At 37.5% G+C, this 16,046-nt stretch overlaps 1 protein-coding gene across 2 annotated transcripts in view; it reads right to left on the bottom strand.

Annotated features, from left to right (window-relative positions):
• Dis3l2 (Dis3 like 3'-5' exoribonuclease 2) overlaps positions 1-12,798 on the bottom strand; it is a 63,838-nt gene extending 51,040 nt beyond the window's left edge. The window contains exons 1-3 of one of the 2 annotated variants that reach the window (XM_083136609.1): positions 12,674-12,798; positions 4,102-4,385; positions 1,022-2,515 (exon numbers count right to left, since the gene is read on the bottom strand). In XM_083136609.1, the coding sequence (XP_082992735.1) occupies positions 1,022-2,515; positions 4,102-4,385 (1,778 nt within the window). In that variant the 5' untranslated portion in view covers positions 12,674-12,798. Of the gene's footprint in view, positions 1-1,021; positions 2,516-4,101; positions 4,386-12,361; positions 12,643-12,673 lie in introns of those variants that run through there. The other variant, XM_083136608.1, reaches the window with a different exon arrangement.
• Positions 12,799-16,046: the final 3,248 nt, after the last annotated feature.

The raw sequence follows: 16,046 nt of genomic DNA, 5'->3' as shown, positions 1-16,046 counted from the left end.
TCCTCCTTCTGCTTGGATGCACTGTTCGAGGCGATGCCGGAAGGATTTCATGGCACGCGTCTCAACATGTCCAGTGGAATAGCAAGACTAACTGTACACAACATTACCCATGGCTAGGGACATTGAATTTTTGCGATGCGCGAAATCACGAAATGTAAAAAAAAAAAAAATGCAATTTTGAACATTCTGCACGTAACTACACCCCCAATGATGGAATATGGATGAGTATTATTCGCGAAGTAATGCGAAATGTGTACTTTTCCACGAAATGAACGCTTTTTTGCGAGATATCGGCAAATTAAGTAGAAAACACACAAAATCCGGCAATCGAGGTTGTGCGCGCAAACTGTCGATTTGTAACGAAATGTTTGCCTAAAGTTTCCTACCACTTGCAGCTGAAGAACGTTTTATCTTTGATCCCATCACATATGGCCTCTAAATACTAAGCCTTGTCTAGCAAGAAAAGTAAAATATCCTTACCCCACCCAATCGCCACTACTGGCAATTACAGTTGAAATCTAAGTACTTGTGTACGTGTACAGTATATAAAAATAAAGTAGTTTATCAATTTATAGCTCTTTTGTATGTTGTTTCCTCTCATGATGAAAAAGTGTGTGCTAATTTAATTTTTTTCCACCGCTGGTATATACTGCTGATCTAACATTTTATTTACCGCTCTCCTCAGTTTTTATTTACCATAAATTTGTCTCCCTACCCATGGCTCTCCTCTATCTAACCCACCTCCTCAGAATGCTGTCTCTCTGGAACAGACGCATGGCGATCTTCATTGTTCCGCCGCAGTGTCTGGTGCCCGTTTGGATGAAGGCTTCCACCACCACAATCAGCATCTACACCGGCCAACGCTCCACTGTATACTAATTGCCTGACTCTCAACTATCCACGGATGTAGGTAAACCACACATGCATTCTGGCAGGGTTGCCAACTCAAAGTGGTAGATTCAATATGCACCACCCTGCATGAACAAGCGAAAACAAAAAAAGTAAGAAAAGGAAGACTTACGCCATGGCATATCTAGTATCCTTCCAGTCACGTATTTCAGCACAAAACAAAATATTACTAAATGCATCTGGTCTTTTTAAAAACCCAGGTGGACACTGCTGAACTGGGACTCTCATTCTAGGCAGCCGTGAATCTCTGGGCACAAACAATGCATACCTCTTGATCAGACTCGTAATTGGCTCCAAAGTTCCAGCTCCCGTCATCGGATGGTGACGGAACTGTACGAAAACCACCTCTGCCGTCTTCTGAATTTGACCATCTGATGCTGTCTTCCACTTGTCTTCCGGTTTGAGCCGTATCGTTATCTCGTCCCCTTCTAACGCTCTATTCCTGTCCTTGATCCCACTAACGCTAATGTCTAGGCCTTTGGTTGGTGAATTTATGTAAGCTTCTTTATAATTTCTTGGGTTTATTCGTAGCGACCCCTGAATCAAGGTTCCGTCTTCAATGCCAGCAGCCACTTCGGCTTCAGAAATATAGTCGCTAAATGAAAAATCCTTCTTTTCCTTCTCAGATTCCTTTTTACTCTTCTCTGCACCATCTTTCTGATCCCGCTCTGCTACTTCCGCCTCATTCTCGGTTTGACTTTTCTTCTTGCCGCGTGATCTCCTCCTCTTCTTCACTTCGTCGTTCCCCTCTTCACCGCCTGCTTTACAATCATCCAGAGATTCCTTTAAAGGTTTTTCCTTCTTCACATTCTTTCTGGAACTTTTCTCTGGTATTGAATGTAGCTTACATTTATTTTTAATTACAGAAGCAGCTGCCATCTCCACAACAGGCACGCCATCTTCACCAATCTTTATTTTCTCCACAACAGGAGGAACATCTTCTCTGCCTAGACCGTAAGGGCAAGTACAGAACACAGGTGATTTCGAGCCCTTTTTAGAAGATGCTTTTGAACCTTCCTTAACTTTTTTCACTTCGTCATTCCCCTCTTCAACACCCGCTTTACACTCAACCAGAGTTTCCTTTGAAGGTTTTTCCTTCTTCACATTCTTTCTGGAACTTTTCTCTGGTAAAGAATGTAGCTTACATTTATTTTTAAGTACAGAAGCAGCTGCCACCTCCATAACAGGCAAGCCATCTTCACCAATCTTTATTTCCTCCACAACAGGAGGAACATCTCCGCCTAGATCATAAGGGCAAGTACAGAACACAGGTAATTTCGAACCCTTTTTAGAAGATGCTTTCGAACCTTCCCTAACTTTTTTCACTTTGGTCGACATCGAGGGAATCTCCCCATTTATTTCAGGCCTATCTGCATCTCCAACAAAATTTCCAGTTCTTGAGATGATCGTGACAATGTCTTCATCCCTAATAACTGGCAATATTGATTTCAGCACATAATTAGAAGTGACACTTCCAGAGTCCTTATCACTGGCACTGCCTAGTTTGAGAGCATCAGTGAAAGTCACACACATTTCGTCAAATTCTTGCTGATCCAAATGTTCCGTGCAGGATGAACTTGCTGCATTTTCTTCTTCTTCTTCCAAGCTGTAGAACAAAACAATGGATTAGTTAAAAATGGTTCCACAACATTCATTTATTTTCTTAAAAGCTAGTTGTTTCATATAAGGTGAATACAAAAAGTTCCTAGAATTGTATTAATAGTATTATATGGCAACCCTGCTTCTGTAAGTGGCAATCTTTGGTACTACAATTACATCCTAAGGTTGAAATAGTGTCATGTGAAGAAACTTCAAGCTCATCCAAAGGCATGGCAAGCAAAAGCAGTTATGGTTGACATTTGAATAAGGCTACTATGATGAGTTTCGCGCTTGTAGAAGATCGAAAAACAAAATGGTAGCCATTGGGACTCGACACATAAGTACTTGAAAGTGCAATTTCTCATGAGAAGAAGCATGCATATTTTGTTTTTGACAGAAACACGAAATGTGAAATAACAGACTATATTGTACTTTCTTCATGTTCTTGAAAGGTGTGAGGTACATTTGTAACATTTTGTCATGAAATGATGCTAAATGCGAAATAAACTTTTAGAGTATATTTACTGATGCAACACTTTCTGAAGATCTTGCAATAATCTTCTCCCTATCAGATAGATTGTTCTGCAAAGGACACTAACAAAGTAAACAGACTGAGAAAATTCCCTTTTATTCAGTGGCGTCGCGTGCAGTTCGCATACGAGTGTTCACATTAATGTTTTTGTACTGAATGCAGATTTAATCCTCTCCCTTGTAACTTCATCTTCAATTGAAAAATGGAGAACAGCAGTTCAATTTATTTTCAACAATTTCCCCCCAAAATTCACGCTATATTTCAAGTAATACAAGAAGGACCTAGGAGAAATTGTCCCTCTCCCCCTTAAAATCTGCCAGTTTTAGCGAATTCTCGCTAAAGTTTGCAACTATGTAGCACACCTCTTTTCGAGTTCCCCCTAGACATGCCTTGTAGATGCTGCACTCTGGTGCCGAATGTAAGAAGTATTGCCGCTTGCATCAGTGTTCTCACAGCGAAGTGAACATCTTCAGGGTATAGTGGTCAACAGCCCCTTAGCTGTCAGCTCTATGCAACACGCATAGCAATTGTGTTCAACGCCCTCCGTGGAACAACGTGGGAGTCAGTGTTACCAACTATCTAGAAAAGTTATCAGGCATGAAATAATTCTTGACGGAGTAAATTGTGTATATATACTTGTACATCAAACATAGTATTTTTTCGATTACGTGTGTGCATTTAATATGTACGTAACTTAAGACATATACATGAGTGTTCACGTGCTCATGCGAACATTATCAGGCGACGCGCCTGCTTTTATTGTCCACGCAGCTTCCTCTTTCCTTCTTCGGTAAAAATGAAAGCTAAGCAGTGAAAAACTTGCCTCGGGACATTTGTAAATATATGAATTCTTTGTATTAATTAAAGTTGCAATTTTTCACGTCTACGGAGAAAAATTTAAGCATAATTCCCGGAGCCAATAATTCATGCATAATTCCCGGTGAGTAGCCACCCTGATCCTGTATACACATTATCAGTTGCTAAAGAATACTATGTTTAATACCATCATCAACTCTCGTACACCTTACAGTAAACTAAAACCATACAAATAACCATCTTGCCTCTCGCTATCTTCAGCTTTCTGAGATTTTTTCCTGCGCCGTCTTCTACGCCGTCTCTTTCTTGGTTCATCGACTGCTTCTATCGATTCTCCATTTAGGCCGCCTGTTGATTTACCTTCTTGTCCAATATTACTACCAATAAGGGAAGCTATTAGCCGAGTAACCTCCTCATTACGTGTCAACCAAGCCATGTCATCATATCTACGGCATTCAACTGCTCCATCCACCAGGAGGTTAGAACTTGAACTCCTGGAAGACGTTGGTTCTTGGCTTGAGCTAGCCATCTGCAAGTAATAACAAGAGAAAATACTTATTTATCAATTAGTAATTATTAGAGTTGGGCTGATAACAATGCATCAATATTAGTGGTCATGTTTCTAATTGTGTCATGAAATTAACAGAGATGGGTTGATACCGTTTTGAACCAATACCTATACGCAGGGGTAGAAAAAAAATTAAAATAATTCAAGTGCCAGTCTCCTTTGCTCGGGAGCCAGTAGTGTTTTTTTGTTTTGACCAAATACAGTCCAAGAAAGGCTAAAGCCAACTAACATAAAGCAATACATCTTGAAATATGATCTTAAAACATTTATAAATTGATACAAATTTGATTAAAATAATTCATAAAGAACGTTCTACTGGTAATAACTATACTATATTGCCTTGTAAACAAGAGGTCCCGGGTTTGACACCCGGTGGGGGCACATTGCACAGTGGATCCCACTTTAAACTGTAGGTACAGTCCCAATTAGCCTACCATCCAAAAAATCGAGAAAGACTATGAAATTAGTAGTTTCGACGTGGTCAATTTGTACCGAAGTGTACCCAGAGAGAAAGCAGCTGATTGTCTACAGAAATGGTTATTGGAGAAAGGGGTTGACATTTTGACAGCTTGCAAATATGTTAGGTGTTTTACTCTTGTAACGGGATATAACTCTTTTTGTCAACAATATGATTTATAGACAGAAAGAAGGGTTAGCAATGGGGAACCCGGTATCAGGTATTGTAGCCAGCATTTTGATGCACTATGTAGAAAAGACTGCTTTAGAGCAAACAGGGGTTAACATTAAATTCTATGGGAGGTACGTCGACGATATACTAATAATAGGAAAGAAAAGAGAGATCGATATTGTCTTTGAAGAATTAGGAAAACAGGACGAATTTACCAGGGAAAACCCTTGTTGACGATACGATTAATTTATTGAATCTTAGTATTAGAAAAACAGATAAAGGAATAAAGACAGGTGTATACCATAAACCGTTAGCCGGGGACCTGTACATAAATAAAAAATCAGAACATCCCGGGAAAATAAAAACAAATGTTTTTCTCAATTTTTTCATTAGGGCAGGAAGATTATGCAATGAAGGGAAAGAAAAGGAAGTAGAATGGATAATGGAGGTGGGGGAGACAATGGGTACACGAAACAAGAAATGAATAGAATAGGCAGGAAAGCACAGAAGATCATCAAAAGGGGAGACTAGCACAGACATAAATGGGAAAACAAGAAAAGAAGGGGAAGAGGGAAATGATACGGAGAAAGTTAGTCTGTCGGGATTCCATACTATAAAGGGGTATCGGAAAAAATAGAAAGGACTGTAAGGGAATATGGAGTCAGATGTGGGATGAAGGCTTCCTGGAATATAGAAAAACACTTCACAGAGTATAACAAGGGAGAAAGAGGTAAAGAAAACCCGGATGGAGAAAAAGACGTATACAGAATAGAATGCGAATGTGGCAGGGAGTATATCAGGCAGCCGCCTCCTGCCCCATTATGATGACAATCACAGTCCCACAAAGACCAGCTTTTGCCATGAGTACATATTTTGCATGTGATGTGATATTATTATATTGGCTAAGTCACCACTCACCCTCTTACCTCCTCAACTGCTTTTTATAGCACCGTAGCTGAAGTGAAGATGACATAATATTGTTATCAGGGATTTCTATATTTCTAATTTCATGCAACCATTGTTGGATTATTGAGATAGTTGATGCTGCCAGATCTAGACAGCGAAAACTCAGAATAAATTGTCATCACTTTAAAGTTAACTGTATTAGCAGTGCCCCCTCTGGCACCTAAAATTACCCTAGGAGGCACTTTATTCAGCCTTCGTTAATCTAGCTCCTTGAAAGTAAACTTCAGCTACATTTAAGGTGAAATTTAGCTCATTAAAGTACATCAGATTTGGCAACACGGCCCAAGTTCCTTTTGTTCTATTGCGATTTCATCATGCTACGAATGCAATTTTAACATGGTTTGATTTTGATTTATTTCTGTTAACACATACTGTGGAGTTTTAGCAATTGATTAAGATTTTGTTCAATATATGCTTTCGTAGTTAAGTTAGGCAGGTTAGGTTTGGTTCTCTTAGCATAAAAATGAAGTCCCTAAATGCATTCTACTAAGGTTCCGATTTACTTCTACATTCATTCCCACTAGTCTACGATACTTACAATCGCTTGTCATTGGAAAATACATTATCCATGGGAAGTGCGCATGCTTGCGTAAGGTAATTTTTGTTGTTGTTTTTTTTTCAACATAAATAACTTTTTTCAAAATCCAAACAGTGCTCATTACTTTAAGGAAGGTTCAAATTTTGTGTGACAACGATTGCCAAAACTCTACGATAATTAGACTTCATGCTAAGAGAATTTGAAAAAAATCATAAAACAAACGGAACCGTTACTCGCAACACTGCCAGGATGGCCATAGGGACATGCAACATGGAGAGAAATTCATACTGTCTTGTATAGTGTTAGCAGTAGTGCTCATCCCGACGATATTGAAATAAATGCACAAGTGTGGAATTGCCACTCTTTCCCTTAACAATAAGTGATATTGGAAAATTGGTACTCAGGAATAATGACAATTATATGTCATGACAAAGTTTCACATAATGAAGATAAAAAAAACTGATATTTACATCAATAAATTTAAAAATATTATTATAGGTTGTGACCACATGGAAGTCTTGTAAATATGTTTATAGTAGACTGATACACACTACTTTCATATGGAATTCTCAATAAATTTATAGCTTATTTGGGGCCGTCGACACACTGTACCCCCTCGAGAATTAGTCGATTTCGTTTTAATTGACAGATTTCAACGTTTTACGTAATATAAAAGTGGTTCCAGTGTTAGGAAACCACAAATAACGGAGATACTTGATCGCAAAGTATGACCCGTGTAAGCACAAGAAACTCCTATTCCGGACTACTTTCGTTCATTTTTCCCGTAAAAAATTGCCAAACAGCAGCAAAACTAACACTCCTGGCGTATCCTGACATCACTACGACCCCAAATTTTAACACATTGGGGTCTCACGACGGGCATAGCCCGCAGTGCACTTAAAGTCAATGTGGACGAACGACGGGCATAGCCCGTCGTGCGTTATGCAATCGCTTTGCCGATTCAACTACGGGCTATGCTCGTAGTTCGTCTCATGCGCGTGTTCATTCAAGCCCGTCTGTTGAAATTCCGACCGCTAGGTGACTCATGTGCTATTTTTATCTCGCACCTGTGACTGTTTGTTGTCGGGTTGATGTACTGTACATTGTTTAAAATGGCGTCGGTAGATCCAGACTGCATAGAGGATTCCGCCTCAGAGTTTGAAGTTAGTGACAATTTTGATGATGCAGATGAATTTGAAGATTTGGAAGGTAGGTTATATTCGTAATAATTATTGTCGACAATATAAACAGTGTTGCAAACTCTAGTATTTTATGAATGAAGTGAGAAGAGGTACATTTTTTGGGTCTATTCATCTTGCCTCTTCCTTGATTCTCCAAAATGCACTGATATATTTTTAGTTTTTCCATTTATTATTTGTATAGTGTATATAAAATGAAAATGTATTTTATTTATTTAGTTTATTTATTTATTTAATTTTTACAGATGACGCAGAACCAACTGATACTTCGTCTGGTCCTGTCCTGCGGCCACTTTTTCATACAAAAGATAATTACTTGTAATTTGTAATTATTTTTTGTTATGTGCACATAAGAAGTATTCTTATGCAAGATTCAAAAGATGTATTGGTAGTTTATGTAATTAATTATTGAAATTTCCAGATTACAAACTTAAAATATCTCTATATTAACATTTGTTACAATGTTGTACTTTTTTCTTCTTCAAAAAACATTGCTGAAAAAAATATTAAAAAACGTCTGAAAATGAAAATAAAATTTAACAAATTTTTGTTAATTGAAAAGAGGAAGTTTTGTAGATTTAAGAAATATGTGGTTTAATAAAAACAAATTAAAAATATTTTTTCTATGATTTTTTGAAAAACAACCAAAAACCGCAGACCAGAGGTAACAATGCTGTATTATGAGGCCAGACCCGAATGTGTTAACTATGTTTCCCTAACCTGAGCTTAGCGTGCATGGTTTGTGGGGCTACCTGTGCATGACGTCAGCGCCAAATTTTAAATGTAGAGTCGTGATTACAAGGCCTAAATTATTGACTATATTGAGGAACCGTCCGGTATTGTAAAATCATGCCACAACCATTTCCAATACGAACAAGAATATATAATTTTAAAAAGTCCAAACTTTAAAACAATGCACTTTCTGATACATGGTTGCCCGGCCGAAGAATGCCAATGATATTGAAAATGTTGACACTCCCCAATATGCATTTTCAATGAATAGCACTTATCACACTAAAATGCACGCCCAGCTTGCAAACAAAATCCCAGTACCATGTGACATGAATCGAAACATCGTCTGCAGTAAATCTCGCACAGCCTGACAAACACCAGGATTGCCAACCTTCAATCTCAGATATTTCTGACATGGCTCCAAGTTACAAAACACAAATAACGTAACAACATGTTCCTTCATATCACATGCAGATGGCAACGATGAAAATGACATCATAAATTGTCCCATCAAAAAACTTGCATTACTCCACTATAATACATCTCCTAAAAACAACACAAATAGTTCGTATAGAACTTTTCATAAATGACACAAAAATCATCGGTACCAGTTCCGTATATCGGAAACACATTAAAATCGGATATTTTGTGTTTCACATGGTTCGTACTTACCAAATGTGTATGCGGAACATAGTTCAAGCTGCCATTATGCTTTTTACACGAAAACAAACACAATATTTCACATAGAGAAGTAATTTTTCTCATTCCTTCTTTTGCTTCCTTAACACACAATATGGTGGACACATCTTGACTACTGTAGTGGCTATGCAGTGTTTCCAACCTTCTTCACTGAAAAATACCTACTATCGTGTTAGTCACGAGTGCAAATTGTACATTATGCACGGGAAGGTTACGGATAGCCCCACGAACCATTTCCAATAAGATTAGGTTAGGCAAGCATAATTTTAAAAAAGGGGGTTGGAAACACTGACAGGGCGTTGCATCATCAAACGTATGTAGCATCCGGTTCACCTAGCGAAAGCAATGGCACTTGTGCGTCGGTGAGATATTTCTCTTTAAAAATAGATGATTTCCCGGTCAAACAGATTCCACGATGAAAGAAAATACCTCCACAAATGTTGGAAACCTTAGAGAAAGTCATTTTCGTAAGTAGTTTCTTCGGTACTACTTTACTATAGGGGTGACACCTATAAATCATTTACTTCACACTTTTTTACATTGCAAACGTACTATTCTGGAATGCGGAACATTTCTTTAGATGAAATAATGAATTTCTAACGAAAATAATGTATATATCTTACATTAACGAGTACTTACTGTTAATCGTTATTTCGATTCTGTAACACACATTATGGCGATAGCGTACTGGTTCATCGCGGGTTGTGAGAGTGTTTTGTCAATTTATGCAGTGTTGCAACCTTGTTCACTGGAAAATACCTACTTTTGTGCCAGAATCTGAAATTATGCTAATACCTTGCAAACCATTTACGTTAGCCTCACAAACCATTCACGTTAGCCCCACAAACCATTCACATTAGCCCCAAAAACCATTTTCCGTAAGGTTAGGTTAGGTAAGCATAGTTAAAAAAAAAAATAAAAATACTCGACACGTCATGTTGTAGTGAAAATACAGCGAGTTTGAAACACTGACTACAGGGTTTACGTCATCTAACACGCGGACCATTGTGTTCTCGTGCAGAAAACAACATGCATTCGCATTAAAATGGATCAAGACTACATTTACGAACTTCCACAACGCTACAGAAAATTATTTGAGTAAGTACTTTCTCCTGTAAAAAGTAAGAAATCTGTCACCCCTATAGTAAAGTGTTACCATTGATTCTGTAAAAACAAAGAAGTGTGATTCCGATATACAGAACTGTTACCAAATCATCACCTTATCGCAGGGGTACGGAGTGTCGACGGTACCGCTTATTTACATGCTATCTTTTTTTTCTCATTTTATATACTGAAAATTAATACACATATCATTCAATGTATAATAATTTGTTCATTTATCTACATTACAGCAAGGAAACTGCTATTGTAACAAGTAGAAACTAAAGGAAAAGATTTTTTCTAAAATCCTGTGTGCTTTAAATATAATTGTGTTTTTTGTTGAAGAAAAGCATATTTGGGATGATAATTATGAAAATAGACTGAAGGTTAAAAATAAGTGCATTTTGTTAAGAAAAATCATACTTGTTCATAATATCACAGTTTTATTGTGACGGCTAACTCGACTGGATCTACAGGTTTGTATTGCACTTGTAAATTTCATACTCTGTACTGCAGAACATGCACAGTGAGAATAAAGATTCTTTTAATATTTAGCATCGCTTTTCTGACACTTCTGGCTCACAAACATGAGCATGAGTAATGATATGATGAAATTGATAAATGGAAACTCGAGGAACACCCATGTCCAGGTCGGGACATGTTAATGGTTGATACATTAAAGAACTGATCTATTCATAAGTAGTCACATAGGTTGTGCTGCACCAAACATTGCTAAAATATTCACATTGAACTTTGGCTAGAAAAATGTAAGGAAAAATCCTTGTAAAGCAGATGACACGACACGACACTACTTCCTATTGTATTTAACCTGTCTTAAATTAATTTTTTGGTAAATATGCGATATCGCCCGAACGGATTTCTTCAAATTTACAGGAGAAACTACTTACTGAAAGCAGTTTCTGTAGCATTGTCGAAGTTCTTCGAGGTGTTTTCTTTCGCGGAAACTGAAAACTTCACCATAGAATGCTGCAGAACAAGAAATAATCACTTTTTACGTAAGAACTTGCATTTTCTGTAAAGCGACAACATTATGCTGTTGTTTCCATTATGTACCTGCAGATGGCGCGAGCGTCGAAAGTCAAAACGTGCCTTTTCAGATAAGTAAATTCGAGATATGTGTAACTTAGACTCGCACCATCAACCTAACCTACATGTGAAAATGATGATTTCTAGAGGGGGAAAATCGTAATGTTTGACTATCATCGTATTGAAGACCTGGTAACAGTTCGTTACATCGGACACATATTTCTTCATTTTTATAGAAGAAACTACTTACGGAAATGAGTTTCTCCAAGCTTTCCAACGTTCGAGTTATTTTCTTTCATCGTGGAATATATTTGACCGGGAAATCATATAGTTTTCAAGAGAAATATCTCACCGACGCACAATTGCCATTGCTTTCGCTACGTGAACTGTATGCAGCATACATTTGATGACGTAAGCTCCTGTCAGTGTTTCCAACCCCCCTTTTTTCCACTATGCTTGCCTAACCTAACCAAACCTAACCTTATTTAAAATGGTTCGTGGGGCTATCCATCAGCTTCCCGGGCATAATGTAAAATTTTTACACGTGACTAACAAAATAGTAGGTATTTTTCGGTGAAGAAGGTTGGAAACACTGCATACCCATAACTTGAGTCAAAATGTGCTGCCATATTGTGTGTTGCAGAAGCAAAGAAAGGAATCAAAAAAATCACTCTGTATGTGAAAAAATTTATTTGTTTTCGTGTAAAAAGAATAATGGCACCTTGAACTATGTTCCGCAATACACAATTCGTAAGTACGAACCATGCGAAACAAAATAACCGATTTTAATGTGTCTCCGATATAACGAAGTGTTACCAAAAACCTTGTGTATGGAAACATTATTTTATGAAATAGAATAGTACTAGTAGTATATGAAAACGTGATTAACATAAATAAAAGTTGGTATAAAACTGTAGCTATGTGTAATAAATGATAGAAAAATGTTGGAATTAGAGCATATTGAGAACAAAGAGAATAAGATTGAGAACTTCTTTTCAAAAAAAACTAATGTTGCCGATTAACTTACAGGTAAACAAAATTCTAGGCCGGACACTTGCATTGATGAGATTTTTCCCTAAGCACTCCCCCTTCACTTCAGTTTTCCCAATTTGCCTGCCTGAAATCATATGGTACATGACAATCTGCCCCTGCATGCATGAAGACTACATTTGAAGGGCATTTGGAAAAAGGAAAGTAAGCTAATTAGCCCATAACAGTAAAGCTTGAGAAATTATTTCTTGAGTGCGCCTCTCCCATTTCTACAAGGACTACTTGGTAATGACAATGTCTAATTGTAGAACTTTACGTACGATTGTGAAAACATGTTTTTACAACTTACTTCAGCGTTTAGCAGATGACGTTGGATGACGTCAAATCACCTGGTGAAAACGGAACAGGAAAACTACGGGTATCCTTTATCGCACAACACTCAACCACATTCATGGTCTGTCGTCAGACGTTAAATGTGTACGTTGTTATGTTATGTCCGTTAGGTTTAAATCTCTTAGCATAAATACAATGTAGACGTATTATTTATGTTAACAGAACTAAACATAAAAAGCTTAACTGAACAACTTAGGCTAATTTAGCCTAACAAAGAAATAATTCCACGCCGACTGTCAGTACGCACGGGTGCTACAGCGCTGTGTGATAAGGGATATAAAATACTACCTGGCGGACACCGCAGGGTTGCCAGCTTGTCAAGAAGACGGAAAAAGTTTAGCAAAATGTGTTGTCTATGTCGCAATGTTTAATTTGCAATTTGTGACGAAATTGAAGTTTCGAACAATAGTCAGGCTTATGACGAAATGAGTGAATATATTCGCAATCGCATTTACAGAAGTTTTAATTATGATGAATGTAAGGCCGTGGCCTTTCTGTTCTGGGTAGGAACATACAGTAGGGATTACTTAATGCTTCTCTTTACAAAAATTTTGTTGATCTCAGCAATAGGTCATGTACTTTAATCCAGTGTTCGGAAAGTTACTTTTTTAAGACTTAAGTCACTTGCTTCTAAAAGTAAGAGTTACAGTTACTCATCTTGAACTGTTAGTTACTTTCTGTTGGAAATTTTCTTGTCAATAATCTGGTATATAACATTTCTTCTTTATATTATCAGCATTGCATTTTAGAAATTTGCAGTGGGGGAGGGGAATTCTACTAACTGTATGGAAATAACATGAAATAATGAATTTATACCATACCGTTACTCACTCACTATCACATTTGATTGCATTAGGTAATTTTACATAGCTTTTCTGCCACTTTTGGCTAATGACGATAATGAATGATGATATGATAACATTGATGAAGGGACGCTCACAAAGACGACTCATAGCCAGTCAATGTCACATATAACTTCTTCATAATCTACATTTCTTTCTTTAACTTTGAAACCTCTTCCTAGTTTTAAAAAAGCTTCCTCTTGTTTTGATGGGTCTACATTCCCTATTACCACAACTCTTCTTCTGGTAACCTCCTCTTCTCGCCTTTCTTCTTTCCATCCTAGTCCCTCTCCTTTCTTCTTCAACTTTATTTTTATTTTCTCTATAAACTTTTCCTGTAGATTGTGAAGAAGTTATATATGACATTGAAGAAGCAGTGCTCCATATAAAAGAAGAACCAGAAAGAGACAAGATTAGAAGAAGAACAGCAGCCATACTGAAGAAAGAAATGGAAAATCAAGGAAAAGTAGATAATTTGAGTCAAAAAGAAAGGGAAGGGATGAAGAAAATCAAGACAAGAAGTGATGTGGTGATAGAACAGGCAGATAAAGGAGGAGCAATTGTGGTGATTGAAAGACAATGGTACGAGAGGAAGTATGAAGACCTAAAAGAGAACAGATAGAGGAGATTTGTGGAACAGAAGAAGAACAAACTATAATAGAAAGGGTCATACAAGACTGTAGGAGGAGAGGATTCAAGAAATGCATTAAGGAGACAGGAAGACTACCAAGTTTGAAAGGCTTTCCAAAGATACACAAAGAGGAGATAAAGTTGAGACCAGTAATGGACTGCAGAAAGAATATTTTGAAACCCTTGGAAAATAAATTAAAGAAAGTTATTGAAGTGTTTGTAACACAGCAAGAAAGCAGAGCAGTTAAGAGCAGTGAAGAAGTGGTGGACCTCATAAAAGGACTTAAGTTGAATGAGATGAAGACGACAATGTTTAGCTTAGACGTGAAAAGTATGTTCCCGAGCATCAAGAGGGGACACGTTTTGGACATTATTAAAAAGAGAATGGGACAAGAAATTATAGGAGAATGGGATAGTGAAAGGGTAGTGAAGGCGCTGGAAACCATTTGGAATAACGGTTACAGTATAATGGGAGATAAAATAATGTTAATGAGTGAAGGACTGAATATAGGTTCTAGCTCAGCATTGGCTGAATTGGTTATGAATGAATGGGAAAAGAAAGTGAGGAAAAGGAGGTGACAAAATAATTCTGTTTTGCAGATATGTGGACGATAGTTTTGGCATATGGAAGGAAACGAAGAGGCAGCTCGACATATTTGCCAAAGAAATGCAAGATGAAGAAAGAGGGATATTATTGGAACTGGAAATAGGAGAAGAAGACAATATAAGCTACCTAGATATATTGATGAAAAGGAAGAGAGGACAAGAAATTGAAACCGCTCGGCATCAGAAGAAGTCTGCAGCAGGGGTATTCTGCCACAAAAGAAGTGATGTAAGTGAGGTGACAACAATATATTTTATAAAGAATATGGAGGACAGAATCAAGAAAATATGCACGAAAGAATATGAAAAAGAAGGCAAAATAAATAGCCTATGGAAACAGCAGGAAAAGGAATGGCTATGAGAAGGTGGATAGACTGGACATAAACAGAAGAAGAAAGAAAAGTGGCAGGGGAGAATTGGAAGAGAAAGAAAAAGAGGAGAGAAGGTTTGGAATAAAGGGTATGGGGAAGACCATAGAAAAGATATGCAAAGTACTTAGGAAAGCGGGCATTAAAACTTACAGGAACGAAGAATGCAAACATGGAGGAAAAAATACAGAGAAGAGGAAGAGGAAGGGATTATCTTCAAAGTGAAATGTAAAGAATGTCAGAGGGTGTACATAGGAGAAACGAAAAAGAGGCTGAAAGACAGGTTGAAACAACATAGTGATGATGTACGACTTAAGAGAGATAGAAATGTGATATTTAAACACATGAGAGAAACAGGACATGACATAGAGTGGGATGAGGCCACAGATAGGAAGGGAGAAGAGAATACTAGTGAGAAAATGGAAAGAGGCCAAGGAAATAGAGAAGAAAGGTGAAGAAGACACAATGAACTGGAATGGGGGACTGAAGATAAACAAGGAATGGAAGAAGGTGTTAGAAAGAGTGGAAAGGACAAGAGAGAAAGAGGAGAGAAGGAGAGAGTCCAACCACATTCTAGATGGAAGAAAATGGAAAGCCACCTGCTAGAATGTTCCAGAACACCTTTCTAATAGTGTGGAGGGGAGTAATGTCTGTGTATATATATCGTCCTGTTTTGTACATTGTTACATTTGTACTTGGCGCAGAGTCTGAAGAAGACCTTGATAGAAGGTTGAAATGTTACGTTTAGTTTACGTTTTATAATAAAATAAATTTCTGCCTTGGTCAGCATATTGTGTTTTTCATATCATGGAAACAAGGCTTAATGGTGTTATAATAATTTTTCTGAGCTTCGGTGAATGATAAAATTTGTGTGTGCGATAATTAG

This window comes from Lepisma saccharinum, chromosome 15 (genome assembly GCF_977018435.1).
Source record: "Lepisma saccharinum chromosome 15, izLepSacc3.1, whole genome shotgun sequence".
Taxonomy (NCBI): domain Eukaryota; kingdom Metazoa; phylum Arthropoda; class Insecta; order Zygentoma; family Lepismatidae; genus Lepisma; species Lepisma saccharinum.
The sequence above is the reverse complement of the archived record's forward strand: the minus strand, read 5'-3'. Positions and strand labels throughout refer to the sequence as shown.